General features: G+C 42.7%; 1 protein-coding gene across 11 annotated transcripts in view; it reads right to left on the bottom strand.

Moving 5' to 3' along the window:
* Positions 1 to 13502, bottom strand: part of RYR3 (ryanodine receptor 3) — a 564246-nt gene that overhangs the window by 102418 nt on the left and 448326 nt on the right. For all 11 annotated transcript variants that reach the window (XM_074394143.1, XM_074394150.1, XM_074394148.1 and 8 more), the window contains 3 exons: positions 11929 to 12044; positions 11063 to 11130; positions 9827 to 9948 (listed from right to left, as the gene is read on the bottom strand). In XM_074394143.1, coding sequence (XP_074250244.1) covers positions 9827 to 9948; positions 11063 to 11130; positions 11929 to 12044 — 306 coding nt within the window. The remainder of the gene's footprint in view (positions 1 to 9826; positions 9949 to 11062; positions 11131 to 11928; positions 12045 to 13502) is intronic.

Below are 13502 nucleotides of genomic sequence, written 5' to 3'. Positions count from 1 at the left end.
GTTTTCAATAAATGCCCTGAGTCTGTCTGGGCTACCTACTGGAAAATCACAGCCAAAGTTCCCATGGCTAGTTATTTGGTTTTGAAGTGGAAAAAGAGTTGTGACCCCCTGGCGTATAGCGTAAGAGAACACACAGTAAGTTACCAGAAGTTTGGCAGCCATCTAGGGTGATATTAAATATGGGTTGCTCTTTTTCTCTTCCCATGGTGTTTTTTTCAGAGATGGGCATGTGATACAAACTGATGGAGTTGCGGGGAGGGGATAACCCTGTGGAATGTGGGCTCCCTAGCTCTGCCTGTGATTAGCGCAGCTGTCTGGGGGAAGCCTCTTAACTGCTCTGTGTGTTCACTTTCTCACTATAGACGGTCATCACGGGACTCAGGTTTCAGAATAAGGGGCAGGGAAACTCAGATATTTCTGGTGAAAATGCTTTGAGGTAGACACATGTTCTGTATGAACATAAAACAATGTTTTTCTAATGAAGGCAGATATCTGGGTTGTTTGATCCTAATATTAACACGGCTCACCTCACTGTCAGAAGTGCTTTCTCAGGCATGCCAAGGCCAGGGTCTATCTGAAATTTCTAAAGGCTACTGCTTGTTCCCTATGGAACCCAGGATTTAACTGGAAGCAGTGTCCTTAGGCCAGAGTTCTAAGTGGCCCAGGTCGCCAAGTACCTCTCTTCCATCTTAGAGTTTGAAGGCGAAAAATGAAAGCGATCTCAGGGAGAGTCTGAGACCCATGGGCAAACGGCTCCGGATGCAGAAGAGGTGGAGCAAGGGCGAAGGATGCAAACAAGGGGAGTCTGGCAGTGCAGAGACCTTCAGTGCAAACATGACTGCTTCTGTGGGAGGGCAGCAAGCACACTGATGGATCTGAAAGCTATTTGCAAGGCTGATCAACTCTAGGTTGTATTCCCGCCATGACAAATGGTGCCGGGTTGAACAAATGTTACATTTCCATGAATTAATAATCTAAGAAAAACAGATGAAGAAAACAGACACACCTGCCCTCTGTTGGATTATCTGAATATCTCACTTTACCCACTGTTTCCCTAGCTTCTTACAAAATACACTGGTGCATTCTGCAAATGTTTAGGTCATCTTTGGTCAGCACCCAATATTAAGGGGTCTTGTTTTGATAGCATTGGGCTTCTCCTGTCTTAACTCGGAGTAAGTAATTATGGAGCAGAATAAATCATACTTCATGTGGATGGAGAGGACTGGATTTTCTTTCTTTTTTGAGATGGGAGACTCACTGTGTTGCCCAGGTTGGAGTACAGTGGTGCCATCTCAGCTCACTGCAACCTCTGCCTCCCGGGTTCAAGCAATCCTCCTGCCTCAGCTTCTCGAGTAGCTGGGACTACAGGTGCGTGCAACCAGGTCCAGCTAATTTTTTTGTATTTTTAGTAGAGATAGGGTTTTGCCATGTTGGCCAGGCTGGTCTCAAACTCCTTACCTCAAGCGGGCCACCCACCTCGGCCTCCCAAAGTGCTGGGATTATAAGCATGAGCCATCTCAGGCAGCCAGGACTGGGTTTTTATTCTTGTTCTAACTTATTAGAAGAGTCACTTTGGGCAGTAGAGTGAACCTAACTGAACTTCAACTTCTTCATCTGGAAAATGGAGATCATACTACACAGGCAGGTCTCAGATTTTAAAACATTGTGATGTTTCACAATGATGTTTATACAAATGGGCGGTAACTCTTATACATGAAAAACTGCTCAATGCTTAGTTATGCTAAGTGTTTGATAAAAGTTAGCTAAATCTCAAGGTTGAATATCCTTCCCAAGATGGTGATCCTTAGTGGATAGGCCCTATAATATACATTGTTCACTGGATGCTAGCATTTACAGACTATTTTCATTAGAGTCCTTAGCTTTTTACTATTTAAAAGTCTTAGTCTACTTCTGTCTTTCATTAATAAAATACAGAGAGAACTTGAAGCATAGCAGAATTCATCTCTTAGCCCAATCATGACAGATCCCCTCTTTTCTCATTTCTGTTAATGTATCTACATGTTACCTAGTGGAATGGGTTGGAAGGTTGGTGCTTCTGATAAAAAGGTTTTTTTTTCTATTAGGAATTTAAATTGAATTATGTTGCTTTAGACTACAGATTTCAACTCATCCACACCAGAACTTGTATGACCTGAGTCTTTTAAATTGTTTTAATCTTACAGAGTCTGATAAACATGGGATTCAAAGCCGTGTCCACCTGTTTATTCTCAATGTCATGTGTTCGCTTTTCCCAAGCTTCAGAATGATCTTGCATTCTTCTCAATGTTGTCTCAGGACAGATGTTGATTTTTAAAAATTATGCTTTAAGTTCTGGGATACATGTACAGAATGTGCTGCACCCATCAACCCGTCATCTACATTAGGTATTTCTCCTAATGCTATGCCTCCTGTACTCCCCCACCCCACAACAGGCCCCAGTATGTGATTTTCCCCTCCTTGTGCCCATATGTTCTCATTGTTGAACTCCCACTAATGAGTGAGAACATGCGGTGTTTGGTTTTCTGTTCCTGTGTTAGTTTGTTGAGGATGATGGTTTCCAACTTCATCCATGTCTCTGCAAAGGACATGAACTCATTCTTTTTTTTTTTTTAATTTAATTTAATTTTATTTTTTGAGACGGAGTTTCGCTTTTCTTACCCAGGCTGGAGTGCAATGGGGCCATCTCAGCTCACCGCAACCTCCGCCTCCTGGGTTCAGGCAATTCTCCTGCCTCAGCCTCCAGAGTAGCTGGGATTACAGGCACGCGCCACCATGCCCAGCTAATTTTTTGCACCTTTAGTAGAGACGGGGTTTCACAATGTTGACCAGGATGGTCTCGATCTCTTGACCTCGTGATCCACCCGCCTCGGCCTCCCAAAGTGCTGGGATTACAGGCTTGAGCCACCGCGCCAGGCCTGAACTCGTTCTTTTTTAAGGCTGCATAGTATTCCATGGTGTTTATGTGCCACATTTTCTTTATCCAGTCTATCACTGATGGCTATTTGGGTTGGTTTCAAGTCTTTGCTATTGTGAATCGTGCTGCAATAAATATACATGTGCCTGTCTTTACAGCTGAATGATTACTAACCCTTTGGGTATATACCCAGTAACAGGATCACTGAGTCAAATAGTATTTCTGGTTTTAGATCCTTGAGGAATCACCATACTGTCTTCCACAATGGATGAACTAATTTATACTCTTACCAACAGTATAATAGCATTCCTATTTCTCCACATTCTCTCCAGCATCTGTTGTTTCTGGACATTTTTTCTTTTGTCTTTTGAGATGGAGCCTCACCCTGTTGCCTAGGCTGGAGTGTAATGGTGTGATCTTGGTTCACTGCAACCTCCGCCTCCCAGGTTCAAGCGATTCTCCTGCCTCAGCCACCACGCCTGGATAATTTTTTGTATCTTTAGTAGAGAAGTGGTTTCACTACGTTGGCCAGGCTGGTTTAGAAATCGTGACCTTGTGATCCGCCCACCTCGGTCTCCCAAAGTGCTGGAATTACAGGTGTGAGCCACAGTGTCCAGTCTCCTGACTTTCTTTTCTTTTCTTTTCCTTTCTTTTGAGATGGAGTTTTGCTCTTGTTGCCCAGGCTGAAGTGCAATGGAATGATCTTGGCTCACTGCAAACTCCACTGCCTGGGTTCAAGCAATTCTCCCGCCTTAGCCTCCCAAGTAGTAGGGATTACAGGCATGTGCCGCTACACCCAGCTAATTTTGTATTTTCAGTAGAGATGGGGTTTCACCATGTGGGTCAGGCTGTTCTTGAACTTCTGACCTCAGGTGATCCACCCCCCTCGGCCTCCCAAAGTGCTGAGATTAAGGCATGAGTCACTGTGCCTGGCCTACTTTTTAATGATTGCCATTCAAAGTGGCATGAAATGGTATCTCATTGTGGTTTTGATTTGCATTTCTCTAATGACCAGTGATGATGAGCTTATGTTTGCTGGCTGCATATATGTCTCCTTTTGAAAAATGTTTGTTTATATCCTTTGCCCACTTTTGATGGAGTTGTTTTTTTCTTGTAAATTTGTTTAAGTTCCTTGCAGATTCTGAATATTAGCCCTTTGTCAGATAAATAGATTGCAAAATTTTTCTCCTATTCTGTAGGTTGCCTGTTCACTCTGATGATAGTTTCTTCTGCTGTGCAGAAGCTCTTTAGTTTAATTAGATCCCATTTGTCAATTTTGGCTATTGTTGTCATTGCTTTTGGTGTTTTAGTCACGAAGTTCTTGCCCATGCCTATGTCCTGAATGGTATTTCTTCCAGGGTTTCTTCTAGGGTTTTTATGGTTTTAGGCCTTACATTTAAGTCTTTAATTAACCTTGAGTTAATTTTTGCATAAGGTATAAGGAAGGGGTCCAGTTTCAGTTTTCTGCATGTGGCTAGCCATTTTCCCATCATCATTTATTAAATAGGGAATCCTTTTCCCATTGCTGGTTTTTGTAAGTTTTGTCAAAGATCAGATGGTTGTAGATGTATGGTGTTATTTTTGAGGCTTCTGTTGTGTTCCACTGATCTATGTATCGGTTTTGGTACCAGTACCATGCTGTTTTGGTCACTGTAGCCTTGTAATATAGTTTGAAGTCAGGAAGAGTGACACCACCAGTTTTCTTCTTTTTGCTTAGGATTGTCTTGGCTGTGCTTTTTGGTTTCAAATGAAAGTTTGGTTTCAAATGAAGTTTTTTCTAATTCTGTGAAGAAAGTCAATGGTAGTTTGATGGGAACAGCATTGACTCTATAAATTACTTTGGGCAGTATGGCCATTTTCATGATATTGATTCTATCAATGAGGATGGAATGTTTTTCCATTTGTTTGTGTCTTCTTTTATTTCCTTTAGCAGTGGTTTGTAGTTCTCCTTGAAGAGGTCCTTCACATCCCTTGTAAGTTGCACTCCTAAATATTTTATTCTCTTTGTAGCAATTGTGAATGGGAGTTCACTCATGATGTAGCTCTCCGTTTGTCTATTATTGGTGTATAAGAATGCTTGTGGTTTTTTCATATTGATTTTTTATCCTGAGACTTTGCTGAAGTTGTTTATCAGCTTAAGGGGTTTTTGGGCTGAGTCGATGGGGTATCCTAAGTATAGGATCACGTCATATGCAAACAGAGACAATTTGACTTCCTCTCTTCCTACTTGAATACCCTTTATTTCTTTCTCTTGCCTGACTACCCTGGCCAGAACTTTCAATACTATGTTGAATAGGAGTGGTGAGATTGGGCATCCTTGTCTTGTGCCAGTTTTCAAAGGGAATGCTTCCAGCTTTTGTCCATTCAGTATGATATTGGCAGTGGGTTGGGCATAAATAGCTTATTATTTTGAGATATGTCCCATCAATACTTAGTTTACTGAGTGTTTTTAGCATAAAGGGGTATCGAATTTTATTGAAGGCTTTTGCTGCATCTATTGTGATAATCGTGTCATTTTTATCATTGGTTCTGTTTATGTGATGGATTATGCTAATTGATTTGTGTATGTTGAACCAACCTTTCATCCTAAGCCAACTTGATCATGGTGGATAGTTTTTTTAATGTGCTGTTGGATTCGGTTTGCCAGTATTTTATTGAGGATTTTCGCATCTATGTTCATCATGGATATTGGCCTGAAATTTTCTTTTTTTGTTGTGTCTCTGCTGGGTTTTGATATGGGATGATGCTGGCCCCATAAAATGAGTTAGGGAGGAGTCCTCCTTTTTCTATTGTTTGGAATAGATACCAGCTCCTCTTTGTATCTCTGGTAGAATTTGGCTGTGAATCCGTCTGGTCCTGGGCCTTTTTTGGTTGGTAAGCTATTAGCTACTACCACAATTTCAGAACTTGTCTACTCAGGGATTTGAATTCCTCCTGGTTCAGTCTTGGGAGGACATATGTGTCCAGGAATTTATCGATTTCTTCTGGATTTTGTAGTTTATTTGCATAGAGGTATTTATAGTATTCTCTGATGGTAGTTTGTATTTCTGTGGGATCAGTGGTGATATCCCCTTTATCATTTTTTATTTTGTCTATTTGATTCTTCTCTCTTTTCTTATTAGTCCAGCCAGTGGTCTATTTTGTTAATCTTTTAAAAAAGCCAGTGCCTGGATTCATTGATTTTTTGAAGGATTTTTCATGTCTCTATCTCCTTCAGTTCTGCTCTGATCTTAGTTATTTCCTGTCTTCTGTTAGCTTTTGAATTTGGTTGCTCTTGCTGCTCTAGTTCTTTCAATTGTGATGTTAGGGTGTCAATTTTAGATCTTTCCCACTTTCTCCTTGGGGCATTTGGTGCTATAAATTTCCCTCTAAACACTGCTTTAGTAGTGTCCCAGAGATTCCAGCATGTTGTGTCTTTGTTCTCATTGGTTTTAAATAACATCTTTATTTTTGCCTTTTGTTATTTACCCAGTAGTCATTCAGGAGCAAGTTGTTTAGTTTTCATGTAGTTGTGCAGTTTTGAGTGAGTTTCTTAATCCTGAGTTTTAATTTGATTGCACTGTGGTCTGAGAAACTTATGATTTCTGTTCTTTTGCATCTGCTGAGGAGTGTTTTACTTAAAATTATGTGGTCAATTTTACAATAAGTGTGATGTGGTGCTGAGAAGAATGTATATTCTTTTGATTTGGGATGGAGAGTTCTGTAGATGTCTATTAGGTCTGCTTTGTTCAGATCTGAGTTCAGGTCCTGAATATCCTTGCTAATTTTGTCTCATTGATCTGTCCAATATCGACAGTGGGGTGCTAAAGTCTCCCACTATTATTGTGTGGGACCCTAAGTCTCTTTGTAGGTCTCTAAGAGGTTGCTTTATGAATCTGGGAGCTCCTGTGTTGGGTGCATACATATTTAGGATAGGTAGCTCTTCTTGTTGCATCTATCCCTTTACCATTATGAAATGCCCTTCTTTCTCCTTTTTGATCTTTGCTGGTTTAAAGTCTGTTTTATCAGAGACTAGGATTGCAACCCCTGCTTTTTTTGCTTTCCATTTGCTAGGTAAATATTTCTCCATCCCTTTATTTTGAGCTTGTGTGTGTTTTTACATGTGAAATGGGTCTCCTGAATACAGTACACCAATTGGTCTTGACTCTATCCAATTTGCCAGTCTGTGTCTTTTACTTGGGGCATTTAGCTCATTTACATTTAAGGTTAATATTGTTATGTGTGAATTTGATCCTGTTATTATGCTAGCTGCTTATTTTGCCCATTAGCTGATGCAGTTTCCTCATAGTGTTGATGGTCTTTACAATTTGGTATGTTTGTGCAGTGGCTGGTACTGGTTTTTTCTTTCCATATTTAGTGCTTCCTTCAGGAGCTCTTGCAAGGCAGGCCTGGTGGTGACAAAATTCCTCAGCATTTTCTTGTCTGTAAATGATTTTATTTCTCCTTCGCTTATGAAGCTTAGTTTGGCTGGATAAGAAATTCTGGGTTGAAAATTCTTTTCTTTAAGAATGTTGAATATTGGCCCCACTGTCTTCTGGCTTATAGGGTTTCTGCAGAGAGAACTGCTGTTAGTCTGATGTGCTTTCCTTTGTGGGTAACCCAACCTTTCTCTCTGTCTGCCCTTAACATTTTTTCCTTAATTTCAACCTTGGTGAATCTGACGATTATGTGTCTTGGGGTTGCTCTTCTCGAGGAGTATCTTTGCTGTATTCTCTGCATTTCCTGAATTTGAATGTTGGCCTCTGTGCTAGGTTGGGGAAGTTCTCCTGGATAATATCATGAAGAGTGTTTTCCAACTTGGTTCCTTTCCCTTTATCACTTTCCAGTACACCAATCAAATGTAGATTTGGTCTTTTCACATAATCCCATATTTCTTGGAGGCTTTGTTCATTCCTTTTCATTCTTCTTCCTATAATGTTGTCTTCATGCTTTATTTCATTTAATTGAGCTTTAATCTCTGATATCCTTTCTTCCGCTTGATCGATTCGGCTACTGATACTTGTGTATGCTTCGTGGAGTTCTTGTGCTGTGTTTTTCAGTCTATCAGGTCATTTCTGTTCATCTCTAAACTGGCTATTCTAGTTAGCAGTTCCTGTAACCTTTTATCGAGGTTCTTAGTGACCTTGCATTGCGTTAGAACATGCACATTTAGTTCAGAGGAGTTTGTTATTACCCACTTTCTGAAGCCCACTTCTGTCAATTTATTAAACTCATTCTCTCTCCAGTTCTGTTCCCTTGCTGGTGAGGAGTTGTAACCTTTTGGAGGAGAAGAGGCATTCTGGTTTTCAGAATTTTCAGCCTTTTAATGCTGGTTTTTCCTCATCTTCATGGATTTATCTACCTTTGGTCTTTGATGCTGGTGATCTTTGGTTGGGGTTTTTGCATGGGTGTCCTTTTTGTTGGTGTTGATCCTATTGCTTTCTGTTTTTTAGTTTTCCTTCTAACAGGCCCCTCTGCTGCAGGTCTGCTGGAGTTTCCTGGAGGTCCACTCCAGACCCTATTTGACAGGGTATCACCAGTGAAGGATGCAGAACAGCAAAGATTGCTGTCTGCTCCCTCCTCTGGAAGCTTTACCCAGGCAGGCATCTGCCAGATGCCAGCCAGAACTCTCCTGTATGAGGTGTCCATCGACCTCTGCTGGGAGGTGTCTACCAGTCAGGAGGCATGGGGCTCAAGGACCCACTTTAGGAGGAAGGCTGTCTCTCAGGAGAGCTTGAGTGCTGTGCTGGGAGATCCAATGCTCTCTCCAGAGATGGCAGGCAGGAACATTTAAGTCTGCTGAAGCTGCACCCACAGCTGCCCCTTCCCCCAGGTGTTGTGTCCCAGGGAGATGTGAGTTTTATCTATAAGCTCCTGACTGGGGCTGCTGCCTTTCTTTCAGAGATGCCCTGCCCAGAGAAGAGGAATCTAGAGGGGAAGTCTGGCTACAGCAGCTTTACACTGCAGCAGGGGCGGGGGTTGGGGGCAGTTTCCCACCCAGTTTGAACTTCCTGGTGGTTTTGTTTACACTGTGAGGAGAAAACTCAATATTAAAGCCTCAATAATGGTGAACACCCCTCCCCCGACCAAGCTCAAGCATCCTAGGTCAACTTCAGACTGCTGTGCTGGCAGCAAGAATCTCAAGCCAGTGATCCTTAGTGTGCTGGGCTCCACGGGGTTGGGATCCACTGAACTAGACCACTTGGGTCCCTGGCTTCAGCCCCCATTCCACGAGAGTGAATGGTTCTGCCTCACTGGTGTTCCAGATGCCATCAGGGTATTAAAAAAAAACTCCTGCAGCTAGCTCAGTGTCTGCCCAGTCACCCAGTTTTGGGCTTGAAACCCAGGGCCCTGGTGACGTAGGCACCCAAGGGAATCTCCTGGTCTGCGGGTTGCAAAGACCATGGGAAAAGCATGGTATATGGGCTGGAGTGCACCGTTCCTCACAGTGCAGTCTCTCATGGCTTTCCTTAGCTAGGGGAGGGAGTTCCCCGACCCCTTGCACTTCCTGGGTGAGCTGACCCCCACTCTGCTTCAGCTTGCCCTCTCTTGGCTGTACCTGCTGTCTAACCAGTCCCAATGAGATGAGTACCTCAGCTGGAAATGCAGAAATCACCTGCCTTCTGTGTTGGTCTCACTGGGAGCTGCAGATTGCAGCTCTTCCTATTCGGCCATCTTAATTTCTCTCCAGATGTTGATTTAAGTATTTAGATCTTTCCCAAGCCCTAAAGATACTCCCACATAATGTACCTCATTTAACCGCTGAAACAATTCAGACATGTATGAACACAGTTTCTTTCAAAACCAAGATGACAAACCAAAACATTAGCCTGTTTCATTTCTCCAAAAGACTCACCATGAAGTCTACAGAAACCTGGCATTTTAAGTAAATTGCGTCTGCTCCGTGAGCTTCTCTTTATTTTGTAGACTCACCTGGCCACCATTTCTTTTTCCTTATGGGAGGCATATCCGCTGCTGCTAAGGGGCTTCAGAGGGGATGACAGGAAGTAGAGGTGATGATTGGTGAAGTACTGATCAACCAGTGGGAGGAGAACCTGGAAAACCCACCACAAATCAACTTCTAGAAGCTATCTCAAACTCTTCATTTGGTTCATTCAAAGGGTTTATTCTCAGTTAGCAAAGAGCCTCTGAAAACTGGTCCTGTAATTTCCAGGAAATTCTACCCTTGGATCCCAGTTGCCATCACATTTTCTTTTCTACGCCTCAAACCAAAGTCCTTGGGGGTACATGAAAGAAACAGCCACTGACTAAGGGCCCAAAGAAATGTGTGCACTGCCCTTAGTCAGCATTTGCAGAGGAGTCCTATGGCATAGCTGCACTCAGATCCGGCTTCTTGCGCACTGCATCCAACAGAGGCACTCAAGGCGTGGCTCAGTGCCATCTCGAGCATAGCATTCTCTCTGATGCCCAGAGCAAGGTGACTCAAGGCCTTCTGCGCCTCTCGTCTTCTGAGTAGGGCCGTATTGGAAGAGATTGCTAACTAGCACCCAAATTCATTCGCCCCTTCTTCCTTTTGGCAATCGAACTCCACTCTGTTTTAGCTGGTAGAGAGCCACGCAGGCAGAAAACCTATCACCCCGTCTCCCTTGCAGCTAGATGAAGCTCAAATGGAACTTAAACAGGTCCTGTGCCTTCTCCCAGTCCCTGAACTTTTCCCTGGCAGTCAAGGTATCATGTGGTCCCAGAAGAGGGTACCACATGTACTGTAAGGTCAACTTGTCATCTCTTACCTTATTGACCCCAGACATACTGCCTGGGATCAGTACAGTGAGAGATGACAAGTTCTAGCCATTGGGATAGAATTTTTAAAAAGCAACAGCTTGCCTTCCCTTCTCCTTTCCCCCTTCCCACAGATGCGGTGCAGGTGAGGTTGTCTGAACCATGCAAACACAGGCCACACCTCCAGAGATGGTGGAGTAGCAAGGGAGGAAGAACCTGGGCTCCTGGGTGATGGCGCAGGGCTAGGCAGCTGCCTGTATCCTTAGACTGCCAGCCTCCTGTGGGACTGTTAAACGGCAGAGAAATATACATCCACCTCACTAAAGCCATTGGAGTTTCAGATATCTTCATCGGATCCACTTAACCTATTTCCTAAATAGTTAGAGATCCTAAGAAGAAAGTAATTTAATTAAATGCAGAGCCACTTACTTTGGCAAAGAATTTGATCTCCTGGTCATGGGGAGACTTTTCAGTTTTCCCGCTGCTGACAATGGCTTCTACAAAGACACAGGTAACACAAAGTTGGTAAGAGTTACAAAGTAAAAATCAATCACAACATTTAGAAATGGGGCAGCTTTTCCAAAAGTTATTTTAAAAAGGCTATCTGAGTTGACAAAATATATTTTACAAAGTACTTTATAGCTATGCTGGTTAGTTATTTCTTGTGTGAATTTTTAAAGCTGTTTCACTACCCTTTTGTCTACTTTAAAAATCAGAAAGCAGCTTCAAGGCTGGGTGCCATGGGTCATGTCTTTAATTCCAGCCCTGTGGGAGGCTGAGGCAGGTGGATCACTTGAGGTCAGGAGTTCAAGACCAGCCTGGCCAACATGGAGAAACCCTGTCTCTACTAAAAAGACAAAAATTAGCTGGGCATGCATGATGGCAGGCACCAGTAATTTCAGCTACTTGGGAGGCTGAGGCAAGAGAATTTCTCAAACCTGAGAGGCAGAGTTTGCTATGAGCCGATACTGCACCACTGCACTCCAGCCTAGGCAACAAAAGTGAAACTTCATTTCAAAAAAGAAAAAAAAAAAAAGGCAAGCAAGCAGCCTCACAGAGGTTGAGTCATATGTCCATAGTCATAAAGCAAGGCAATGGGAAAGTTAAAATACGATAAGTTGTGTGGAAAAAAATGACACGAGATTCAATCACGTCCACTAGGAAAAAAAATCTCAGCCACTGTTTTCCCCTAAAATCATGTATCTAAGTGAATCATAAAAAGTTACAGCCTTAAAGGATTATTTCTTAATAAAAGAGTATTGAATTATTTGGGTATATTTCATGATGATACTTACCTAAATGAGCAATAAATTCTTGAGCGGAATCAACGTATTTCAGGATCTTCTTCAAGAACTTATAGGCAAACCTCTTTTCCATGGAGGAAGCATCCAGCTCCATATCTTTCATACCCCTACGTTGGAAACGGACAGACCCCAGAAAGTAACAAAGACAACCATGTCAGTCAGGTACACCACCCGTCCTAACAGTGTTGAATTTAATTTCCAAATGTTAGTGTTTATTCTGGCACAGTGATGTGATTCATCATTTGACGAATTTCTCCTCTCACCTGGAATCTGCCTGTGTGAGCACAGAATAACTATGTTATAATCATTTCTAAAAGGATTTTTCAGAAAGACCTTTATCATTCATACAGTGAATACTGATCTGGGGATGTCAGAAGGGAAAGCAAAAATCTCTGCTCTTATGAAAAGAATTTACATGCTAGCTGTAAACAGACAGAAACCAAATACAAATCAGCTGGAATCCTAGACATCAATACATTTTATGAATAAAAGAAAAGTTAAAGCAGAATGAAAAGGCCCAGGCCTGGGGGAAGGAGGGTTTGCAGAGTGTACAGTTAAACAGGGTAGTCAGGGTTGGTCTCACTGGGAGACTGACGTTGCAATAAAGGCCTGAAGGAGATGAGGAAGTGAGCCATATGGACATCTGGGGAAAGAGCTCTTAGGGTGTGAGAAAAGACTGTGTGACGGTCTTGAGGCAAGAGCATGCATGTTGGGTTGAAGGTTAGAGGGGTATGGGGTAGGAAATGGGGACAATCATGTATGTCCCTACAGGCCATCTTTAGAATTTTGCTTTTGCTCTGAGTGAGAAGGGAAGCTATTAGAAGTTTTGAAAAAGTGACATGATATGACTTGCATCATAATAGGATCACTCTGGTTGCTGTGTTTAAAACTAACTGTGGTGGTGAGGCAGGTGTAGAAACAGGGAGCACAGGCAGAAGGATGAGGATAGTGGGTGGGAAGTGATCAAATTCTGGGGTTATTTTTTGAGACAGTCTCGCTCTGTTGCCCAGGCTGGAGTGCAGCGGCACCACGTTGGCTCCCTGCAACCTCTGCCTCCCGGGTTCAAGCAATCATCTGCCTCCCAAAGTGCTGAGATTACAGGCATGAGCCACTGTGCCCAGCCTCTAGGTATATTTTAAAGGTAAAACTACTAGGATTTCCTGAAGGATTGTATATGGATTGGGAGAAAGAGAGGAGTCAAGATTTTTGGCTTGAGCAAGTGGAAGAATGTCTTGCCATTGAGTGATGGGGAAGCTGAAAACAGAATGGGTCTGAGCAGGAGTAGGGGGCAGCTAGGATTTCTTCTCGGCTACAAGAACTTGCTTGATCATCTGTGCATCCAAATTCCTGCCACAGGGTCTGGCACATGGTAGGCAACTCCTTCACATATGTTTGCTGAATTCATCATCTTTCTTCTTGATTTTCTATTTCCTTGACTTCCTTTATCTTTAAAGAGGAATTTTTCTGCTCTGTGAGCAAGTTATTTATGAGCAGATCACCCCACAGATTCATCCTGGTGTTAAGAACAGGATTAAAATGACGGCAGGAGTCTTTCTCAAATGCTT

This window comes from Saimiri boliviensis, chromosome 2 (assembly GCF_048565385.1).
Source record: "Saimiri boliviensis isolate mSaiBol1 chromosome 2, mSaiBol1.pri, whole genome shotgun sequence".
Taxonomy (NCBI): Eukaryota; Metazoa; Chordata; class Mammalia; order Primates; family Cebidae; genus Saimiri; species Saimiri boliviensis.
Note: the sequence above shows the minus strand (reverse complement) of the source record. Positions and strands in the feature narration are given on the sequence as shown.